General features: G+C 35.6%; 1 protein-coding gene across 7 annotated transcripts in view; it reads right to left on the bottom strand.

The window, feature by feature from the left end:
• The window catches only part of lmbr1 (limb development membrane protein 1), a 41,394-nt gene that overhangs the window by 5,626 nt on the left and 24,653 nt on the right, over positions 1 to 11,115 (bottom strand). For all 7 annotated transcript variants that reach the window (XR_013820674.1, XR_013820675.1, XR_013820676.1 and 4 more), the window contains 4 exons: positions 8,548 to 8,621; positions 8,269 to 8,359; positions 7,815 to 7,881; positions 321 to 482 (listed from right to left, as the gene is read on the bottom strand). Coding sequence is in view for 4 of the 7 variants with exons in the window: in XM_079867413.1 (XP_079723539.1) it covers positions 321 to 482; positions 7,815 to 7,881; positions 8,269 to 8,359; positions 8,548 to 8,621 (394 nt within the window). In the remaining 3 variants the exon portion in view is untranslated. The remainder of the gene's footprint in view (positions 1 to 320; positions 483 to 7,814; positions 7,882 to 8,268; positions 8,360 to 8,547; positions 8,622 to 11,115) is intronic.

The raw sequence follows: 11,115 nt of genomic DNA, 5'->3' as shown, positions 1-11,115 counted from the left end.
AGAACACACATTATGTTAAAAATACTTGTTGGTTTAACTAAAAAAAAAAAAAAAGGGAACCTAGCTGCCTTAAAATTGAGTTCATTGAAATAAAAAAATTGAGTTAATACAAAGAAGATTAATTTAATCAACAGAAGCTCAAAACATTGTTATCTGAACCACATTAATTATCTAAGTTGATTTGACAAAGGTAAAAAAGTTGTGATAAATATGTTTTTTTACAGTGCAGGAATGAGGGAAATGTAGAGCAGAAAGAAATTTGGAGGTTAAACTAAGATGTAAGAAGTCATAATAGAAAGAAGTCAGGCAGAATACATTACCAAGGGCTTTGAGAAGTTCCTCTCGCACGGCAGACGTGAATTTTCGGACCAGACACAATGTGGTTACCACAGCAAACAGAAGATTGTATGAAAGTACAATGTAAAAATTTCCAAGCCAATTAAATCGTCCGAAATCACCCAGGAGATCAAACCTTGTTATTCCTGCAGAAAGTGAGACACAGAAAAATGGTTCTCAGATTCTTTAGTTTTTTACTCTACTATACCACCTCTTTCTTATAATCAACAAAAGGGTCAACAAAGTAGTTTTTTTATTTTCTCTGAATTAACGGAATATCAAACAAAAGAACCACATGCACAAAAAACCCATCAGTGAAATGAGAATGTAAACTCATGATGAAATATATGTGCCACGACTGTTTATTTGGGTTGGAGATTCTTAAAAGGATTTGGCATTTTAAGCCCGGGACACACCAAGCCGATGGACGGCTGTCGGGCAGTTTTTGTGCGTCGGCCGACTAAGTTTCCTCAGTGTGTTCCGCACCGTCGCCAGAAATTGGTCCTCGTCAGCTTTTTTTCGACCGATTCGACATTCGACATGTCGAATCGGCGTCAGGCCGTGAAGGAGGGAACTCTGATTGGCTGTTCAGCTTAGTGAACGAGTCAGTGCACGAGAATAATAGCAAAAAATAGCAAAGAAGTCAAAACGGTCCAGATAGAAGGCTGTTCTAATGTTACATCATCTTACCTGAGTGTTCCTTGGCGAATTTTTCAATTCAATTTATCAATTTATCAACATGAGCGGAATGGAATAAAGAAAGTGTTTCGCAGGATTGATAACGGTAAGCACGCACTGCTTTGTTTATGGTTTGTGTATCTGCAGCTTGCAGCGTCGGTTTCCCGTTTTGAATGAAGAATATAGATGAATATATCTTCAGAAATAGACAATTGTCTCATTTACACGCAGGCGCAGAACGCGCATTCTAGCTGACAGTCAGCAGTAGTTCTCTCGGTGTGTTCAAGTGCAGCTTTTCCCCCCGACGCAGGCGACAACACAGTCGGCTTTAATCAGCGTAGTTCTTTGGCGTCGGTTTGGTGTGTCCCGGGCTTAAAACTCACCGTCAATGTCTCAAGCATGAATAAAAGGATTGAAGAAAGGGGAAAATGTATGGTTGGAAAGAAAGGACTGAAAGAACAGGTGAGGGCTCAAGATGAAGACGTGATAAAAAGGAGGCAATTCTGAAAGACACTTAAATGACTACAACTCCATCTCAATCAGATAACAACACCTAAGATAAGTCTGCCACTTAACATCTGCTGACATATTACAGTTAGAATGAAGTTTGTTTATTGTTCATCACACAAAACTGATTGAGAATAACATTCTTTCTGAAACAAAACGGACAAGTTAAACTCTGCTGTTTTATATGACTAAATGATCCATATATATACAGTACCAGTCAAAAGTTTGGAAATAGGGGTGTCGCAATATACCGGTATTGACGATAATCGTGATATTCAAAGCATTAAATATCGACATCGTGTTAATTTAGAGCAATACAATATACCGGTATTGGCGATATTGCCGTTTTCTAGACGCAGCGCTCGTCCGCGCCCGCGCAGCTAGAGTGAAACACTCTGTCCACACCCGAAAAAAGTAAGCTGAGCTCGCCGGTATTAACAACAGAGTTCTTCGGCTTCAAAGAAAACAGCACCTTAGAGGTGGTCGCACACCGGACGAGAAGCGCAGCGCCACGTCTTTAAAATTCGAACACATTCTGTATGAGTGTACACACACCGGACGAGAGGCACAGCGCGGTTCTATTCGGCGTCTGTCCGCGGCGCCCAGCAACGGCTCAGGACCGTGTTCAAAATCCTGCCGCGACACAGAGCGCAGAAAAGTGTTCAGATCACAGACTCAGCAACTATTGTATTTAATTGTACAGTATAATCATAACATAGTACAGACATTATCTCAATTCCATAATGTCCTTAAACATAATGATATTGCTGGCCATAAACTGAGAAAGTGCGTGTCCGGTGTGCAATACCTCGAGTTGTCATAGACGCGACGCGGCTATTATTTTACTAGTCATCATGGAATGGGAAACGTGACATTAACTGTTAACAGGGGGTTTCTGTGTTCATATATTTAATAAAGGGTGATTATTAAAATTAAGAACCCCGTTTTCTTTACTCATCTCATTTTTGTATTTGCATTTGCACTTGATTTTTTATTCAAATCTGCTATCTGCATGACTTTATTGGCGCTGGTGCAACAATAGGTTTAAGAGCTTTTCAGTTCTTCAGGAAACCTTCAGACAGTGTTTGGCTTCAGTTTGAAACCAGATAAACTTCACATGCTTGTCTTCCTTCACAAAAATTTGCCATAGATTGAGTACGCAAGAAGTAAAAATGCATGTGCCTTGTGTTTATCAGTATCCTTATGTTTGTTGGGTAAAAAAGAAAAACTATATAAACAAAGTAAAAATTAATTTGACTGATAACTACCCCATTATTTAAAATAATGGTTCTCTTTTTTAATATATTTTAAAATGTAATTTATTTTTGTGATGCAAAGCTGAATTTTCATCAGCAAGTACTCCAGTCTTTGGTGTCTTATGATCCTTCAGAAATCATTCTAATATGATGATTTGATACTCAGTTATTATCAATGATGGAAACAGTTGTGCTGTTTAATATATATTTTTTGGACTACTTTTTTCAGGATTCATTGATGAGTAAAACGTTAACAGCATTTATTCATAAAAACAGCATTTATTCAAAATAAAAACATTTCTAACAATATAAATCGTTACCATCACCTTTTATCAATTTAACGCATCCTTGTTGAATTAAAGTACTAATTTCTTTAAAAAAAAAAAGTTAGTTCCCAAACTTTTGAACGGTAGTGTATATTGTTACAAAAGATTTCTATTCTAAATAAATACAGCTCTTTTTAACTTTTTATTCATCAAATAATCCTGAAAAAAGTATCTCAGGTTAAAAAAAAAATATTAAGCAGCACAACTGTTTCCAACATTGATCATAAATCAGCATATTAGAATGATTTCTGAAGGATCATAAGACACCAAAGACTGGAGTACTTGCTGATGAAAATTCAGCTTTGCATCACAAAAATAAATTACATTTTAAAGTATATTAAAAAAGAGAACCATTATTTTAAATTGTAATAATATTTCATAATATTACTGTTTTTTTTTTTGTTTTTTTTTAACTGCAGGCTTGATGAGCATAAGAGACTTCTTTCAAAAACATTAAAAATAGTAATGTTTCCAAACTTTTGACTGGTACTATATATATATATATATATATATAGATATATAGATATATAGATATATAGATATATAGATATATAGATATAGAGAGAGAGAGAGAGAGAGAGAGAGAGAGAGAGAGAGAGAGAGAGAGAGAGAGAGAGAGAGAGAGAGAGAGAGAGAGCCACAGGGTGCATGTGCACATTCAAATGACATGTATTTGTGCAAAATAAATTTGAGTGTTATGTTGCCAAGTTCCCAAACAAGTGTTTGCTTAACTTAATAATAGTAAATGCAGCATGCAGTCTGAAATGAATTAACTCAGGTCATCACTTTAGACTGCATGGATGCAAAAAAAGAAAAGTGTTTTCCTCATAAATATGACAAAATATTTTAAAGAGATTTGTTTTACAAAATTATTTAAGCTCATGAAAAGACAAGGTTTTCCTGCACAGGATTTAGTTTTTCATAGAAATAATATATAGAAAATACTTGCATGTTTCATTTTCTAATTTTCAACCAAATTCATTCCATTTCTCCCAAAAAGCTAGTCTGAATTCAGATAATTGTTTAACCAAAATAAATTTACACTGACTATAAATTACTTGCCTTTAAATGCATCAAATTTAGAGTTCAACTAGTTTCATGTGTCAGAAAGGATGAATCTGCCTTCCTTGTTTTTCCTCCACTTGACTGCATCATGGCTTTTCCTATTGGGCATGATTCTTTTTTCCTCCTCTCTCTCCAGCTTTTGGGTGCTTCTTTAAATACCATTATAACTCAACCTTTTTCTGGACTATCTCTAAATAAAACATTGCGCACAACAGGCTGACTCCTGAGGATAACTTAAAACAACTTCAATGTTTCACTTTCAAAATATAAAGCATCATCCGAAAAAGCATAAGTTGAAAATGGTAAAACAGGGTCAAGTTTTCATCCCTGGGAAAGCATATGTATTCTAAGTTGGAAGTGCTTTAAACGTAGTTTTCAGACTGACCAACCAGCTTAAAAAATACCTTTTTGTATGCCCAGCATCCACCAAGTACTGCAAAAGCTCAACGGTGTAGACTTACAAACCTACAACCTGCTAACAAATTGTAGAAAATGAAAAGGATTCATAAATTATAATTAATTCATCTTTTTCTTTTTGTCTGACCACTTTTGTCTGTTCACTTTTTCCCTTCCCTAGGATTTCCAGCTTGATAAATCCCTTTTAGGTTTTTTGTCCATTCCTAAAAGGAAGGAAAAGACTGCAGGAGGTAATATAAACAACAAATAAATTAGATTTTATTAAAAGGGCTTTTCTGGACTTAATTACCAGTTAATGAGGGCAATGACCAATTTCTGCACTTTAAAACTGCATGTTTAAAGGCAGCTGTAAAGAGAATCACATTTAAAATGATAAATTATAAACAGGATTTATCCAATTATTTGAATAAGGACTTGGAAATGGATATGCTGATTTGCTGTAGAAGTGAACTTATTCTCAAAAGGTTTCTCTTGTGCATGCCTGATTTTTGGCTGCAGTCACATTCACACCATTATCCTGAATTCAATTAATAGCATACAATCTAATAATACCTGTAGTCCATCACATACCACAAGGTTTATAATAGGGATGCACTGAAATTTCGGCTAACAAAATTTTTTGGCCGAAAAAGCTGTTTCCGGTTTCAGGCCGAAATGGTTTTGGAGGGCCGAAATCAGTGTCCAAAACAGACATTTAATTATCGCTTCACCAATGGCACGTTTTGACTGTTCAGCGTCTGTTGCGTGCACACAACGTGGATAAGCTATACCAGTTAAACATGTCAGGACAGTAGCTCTGGGTTGATGATATTCATTTCTCGGTTTTAATTGGTAATGGTATGGTTTCTTAAATCTAAAAATTTTCGACTGTGCTGTTTTCTGTTGATGTGTGAACAAACTTCACTAAACATTAGTAGCCCTCCTGCCATTCAATAATTGCAAAAAGCTCTGTGATTTGTTACTTTTAATATGAAGCAAAGCCTCAACTTAAAAATTCTGTTGATTTTATTACAAATTCAAGCAATAAATGTTGTTTTGGCACTCTTTAATACGCTGTGACAGATCACTGTAGCTGCAGCACAGATCAAGCACACGTGAAGCGATCATCTCATCTCCTCTTTACTACTAGTTACAGCACGAAATAAACATGGGTGAACACCAGAAGGTATGCTGAAAGATACATTACAACATACAAAAATGAATCCCGTCTCATGTAATCGCTCAGTTTCAACTGGGGAAAGATGTCAATAGAACAGCTTGTAGGCTATACAATGACACTTAATGTTACATTTTCCTTAAAGCTATTCAAAGTCCATAAACTCATTAGTTAGATAGAAAAAATAACTAGAGAAGAGCATTTTGCTAAATATATGCACTGTATTACATATTCATTATATTTTACTCAACCTGTTAGTCTTTATTATTTAATGTATGTTTGAATAAGTCTGTCATGAAAACAAGTTATTACACTTATTGTCATTTAAAATGTTTATATTTCACCAACAAACTGGAGTAGAAACTAGTCTTTTATTAAAAAGTTGAAATAAAAACTACCTTATGTGTAATTTAAAATTAAAAAAACTCAGTTTTAGCTATTTGATTGCTTATTATTATTAAATAAGTTTGATTAATTAATTGATTATTAATTTATTTTTGGTTTCAGTTTTTGGCCAAAAGTGCATCCTGAATTTTCTATTTCCATTTCAGCCAAGAATTTTCCTTTCGGTGCATCATTAGTCTATAACCTATAGTCATTGACGATCATGTTGAATTAAAACAATTGCATAAAACTTTAGGTGAACTGCACTTTCCTGCTCATGTGTAAATGATTTATTTAGCAAAGGCCTCCTTTTTTATGGAAACCCCTAGTAATTACATAAAATAAAGAAATCCAAGTAACTTACTCCTTCACAAGATTAAAAAAAATCAAGAGTTAAATATCTAGGCGTTAAAAAGTGTTGAGGTGAGAGTTGTAAAATGTCTGTGTAAAAATCAGTGTCACAAGTCAGTTTGCCTTTCCCACATTTTCAACAGGCTCCTGAAGTCTGCTTATGTATACACACACACACACACACACACACACACACACACACACACACACACACGTATACACACACACACACACACACACGCGCACACACCTTTGAGTATTTCTGAAGGACTTCCATCTTTCATCCACATGCAGGATGTTTTTGAGTCTATTTGATAGTAAATGAGTTTTAATTTGTCTGTTTGCGACTCTATAGCTGCTTTTCCACTGTTGGGCCAAATCGTTCTCTTTGCTTAACCGTTCCATTCTGTGCTGATCAGGGTCAGCCGGCATGGATGTGGTTTCATTTTCCACTGTGGTGATAACGGCCACTCTTTGGAATGTAATACAAATGCGTCAGTCTTTGCCTTGGCTATTTACTGATGATATGAGAGATGTAAATATACTGCGTTATGGAGGATGATCAGATATTTTTGAAATTGAATTCTGAATTTGTGTTTACGTCGCTCAAATAGCGCGCTTAGCCAGCTACGGAGAAACTGGTAGCCAGGCAACAGAGATAAGTGACCAACCCTGAGTGGTGACGTCACTACACGTATTCTAGCAGCACGGTTCGGCATGGTTAGCCAAAGGTGCAGAGAATTCCGGGCTCAGAAAGGTTCGTGATCATGCAGTGCTGTTCTAGGCTCAAGTGGAACATAACTGGAACCGTTCTTAGAACCGTTTGGCTCGGCGGTGGAAAAGCAGCTTATATGAACAAAGTTGATGAAATTCTCTGGTCAAAAACAAACAAAAAACTACTCTATGCAACCTCTCCTTTCATCTATTCAATGCAGCACAGCAGAAATGATGATATTTTTCTGAAGCTCCTAATGAATCACTGTACTCACTCACTAACACACACACACAAGGCTATTTGAACAGCTGTCTCTGTAGCTTGCCATGTTGTTTATTGCAGCTATTGTGACGGCTGCTTGTCTGTCCATTTTCTCGCTCCATTCTTGTGTAAAATCTCTATGGCAAATCCTGCTGGAATGTTACTTGTTAAATCTGAACAGTGGAAATGAGTTTGCAGGTATGTGTAAGTTGCAAGTTCGTCAGTGCAGCTGGATAATGTAGAACAATTGTAGTATCCAAAAACAAACAAACAAACATTGCATGGCATGTTAATGGCAACCCCAAGAAATACACAGATGCTTATGAAGGATAGTGTATGCATGCATGCAAGGAGGACCTTACCGAGTGTTCGGGACATGACAGGCAAGGCCGAGCTCAGCACTAGAATAGATACACAGCAACCGATGATCTACAAGAAAAGGAAAAACAAGTCTAAGAAACATTTCCATCATTCCAAATTAAATATAAAATGACAAAAGATTCCATAGTCAATGGCTTTGGTAAAAAGAAAATATAACTAAATGCAACATGACCAATTTTTCACGATAATAATATTATAAATTGCACCTTAAAATTTCTTTTAAGGTGTCCTTGTTACAGTGTAATTATACATTTAAGTACAAAATATTATAATGCAATAATTGGGAGGTTATATTTGTATTCAGATGCTAAACAATATATTCAGGTATTTAAAAAATTTTTTAGAGAATAACATGAACAATGAACTGTGTGAATATTTTCCCATCTGACTAAGTGTCAACAGGCCATAAAACTGAAGCAGTGTTGCAGATCCTACCGTTGTCATGGTAGTGTCGTCCTTTCTGGGAGTGAGCTCCTGAAAGATGCGAAGGCTATAGAAGCCAACCACAGACGAGACCATCAGATAACTGTTCAAGAGTTAAGACTAACACAGAGGTTTCTCGTCAAACCCTTTACTAGCATTTCACTCTAGAACACACTCACAACAATCATAAACAAACAACTTGAGTCCCCTCACTAAACACACACAATCTGTGATCAAACACTAGACTACAGCTCATGCATAATTTGAGAAATCGCACACAGCAAAGGATACAACATGAGAATAATTTCAATAACTGCCTGGGCAACTCCAAACGTGGATAAAGAGGCACTGCCAATATCTCTCTCCTGCCAAAAGAAAGAGTGAAAGTTACTGCCAGAGGTTATTTTCATAAACTTAATTTCCCCATATAAAATTTGGTTTCAGAACATGATAATTTTTTAGTATGACTCTCATAAGTGCCGGTTTAGGTTCTGGACTGAGGCAATGCTCTTACATGGAGAAACTGCATGTAGTGGACGTGTTTTAGCGACATGCCCAACGCGAAGGCTCCTGTTACAACTGAAGCTGTTAATCTAAATAAGACTACAGTGTTGACACCTCAGTGCTTCAGGCGGTGTGGGCAGAAAAAAGCGGCACAAATATTTGGAGCTGTTCTGAGTGAACGCTATTATGAAGAAATAAAACGTATAAAGCTCAGATTAGCGAAGTTTCCCCTCTCACCAATGAGGACAGACAGAGTGAAATTGGCGAAGAAATGAATGGAAGCAGATGAAAGAAATCTTTTTAAATTCACCGCTGCTCACACACGCATAATATGCGAGCAGGTGTTCAAACAAAAAAAAAAAAAAAAGAATGAAAAAGCAGTGGTGCTCTTACTGTAAGAGGCTGCATTGAATGAATGGCTGCCAAAAATTAGGAGAAAAATGTGGAAAAAAGAAACCAAAACAAATGCGTTGGCAAACAAAGTTTTTCAATCTCAGGCCTTTAATATCTTTTGAAGTCATTGATGTGATCTAAAGGTTTGGATTAGAATTATTACAATAAAAGCCAACATTTATTTGGCATAATTTATCAATGTAAAACAATCTTAGTCTGGGCTTGACAAGTAAAATAAATAAATAAAATAAAATAAAAATCAATCACCAGTCTCATTCTAATGATGTGCACTTGACAGAAGACCAATTCAAAATCAACAGAGCATATACAAATATCTATGATGATCTTTTTAACTGGATTAGATCAAATCTGAACCAGATTTTATAATGTCAGTCTTGCTTTGTTGATACTGATGTCAGGACTGAAGAAAGTTTACATGTGATTAAAAAACCAGAGAAGCTTAACTAAACACTGACTTGTAAAATATGATCGAACGCTCACTTTATATTACTGAATCATCCAAGAAAGTTAGCTTGTAGTTAATGCGAAATGAGACCAAAATAGGTAATGTGATCAAACATAAAACCATAACCCATTCTCACTTGCTCAATAATAGCATAAACACCACTGAGAGTGTTTCAGAGGAACTATGAGAGCTAAGAATTATAATTATAATATTGTGTGAGTGTATATTTATATAGCATGTAGTAGAGCAACACAATTAATCATTAAAAGATCGCAATCTCGATTCAAATACCCACACAATCTTATTCCTAAATGACAATGATTCAGCCATGTCTATTAAATCTTTGACAAGTACGATCTGCAGCGAACATTCAAATCCGTGTCGGGGCTGCCACTGAGCCAGAGAGAGCAGTTGTCATGTATAGGTATGAAACAGCTTCACAAACAGTCTTTTCAACCACACTAGGCCTCCCTGGTAGAAGAGCTAATTGTATCTCAATGGGACCTTCCTGGTTCAATAAGTAAAATCACAGAAGTACTGGGATAAAAGTCTATAGTTGGGATATAAACACTGATGTCTACGGTAGTGATCAAAATAAAGTAAATCACCTTTTGAAAGTAAATTGGCGCTTCAAATTGTATCAAATACATCGTTACACCAGTAGCTGGCGACACGTGACTGTTAAAAATGAATTTATTGAATCATTCATTCAAGAGATTCATTCAAAAACACGGACTCATCCAGTAATGAAACAAGTGAAGTCTTTATGATTGAGCTATTGAATCATTCATTCAAACCAATTTTTTAAATAGACTGCAGCAATAAACATTTTGTCAGAACCACTAGTAAATGTTTTGTTTAGTTGTCCATTCAGAATCATGATCTCTATTTTAAACAAAACAAAATCGTAGTTCCCAATTTATCCAGACTTGTGCAGCTCTAATATGTAGTACTAATCTAATATGCATGCATGTATGTATGAATGAATGTATAATTAAACTTATTGTAACACTTTACAATTAGTTTAATTTTGTTAATATTAGATATTTTTAGAACATTTTTAACAGCATTTATTAATCTAGGTTAATGTAAGTTAATGTAATGTTATGCAGGATGGATGTGGAGTGAAACTGTGTGTGTGTACATATGTATATGACACATGTATACACACACAGTTTCACTCCACATCCATCCTTAATTGTCATTTAACTGCTAACCATAAACAGAAGGATACTATTGAACTGGACAGGCATCTGAAATCTCCTTTTATGCTCAGAGCTGTGTAAGGTGTTTGTTGGCGCTGCTTAACACCTGTGATTGAGTGAGTTTAAGGATATCTGTGTGTTTGCCTTCCTTCAGGTGTGTTCTAACTACACTACATGTTTTGATGTGCCTCAGCTACCTCTGATGTTGGATAATAACAGAAAAAACAAAAAAAAACTAATCATGATTAGATTTTTTTTTACATTCTCTCTTTTTTAGAAAGCTGTTTACTG

This window comes from Squalius cephalus (assembly GCF_949319135.1).
Source record: "Squalius cephalus genome assembly, chromosome: 3".
Classification (NCBI taxonomy): domain Eukaryota; kingdom Metazoa; phylum Chordata; class Actinopteri; order Cypriniformes; family Leuciscidae; genus Squalius; species Squalius cephalus.
The sequence above is the reverse complement of the archived record's forward strand: the minus strand, read 5'-3'. Positions and strand labels throughout refer to the sequence as shown.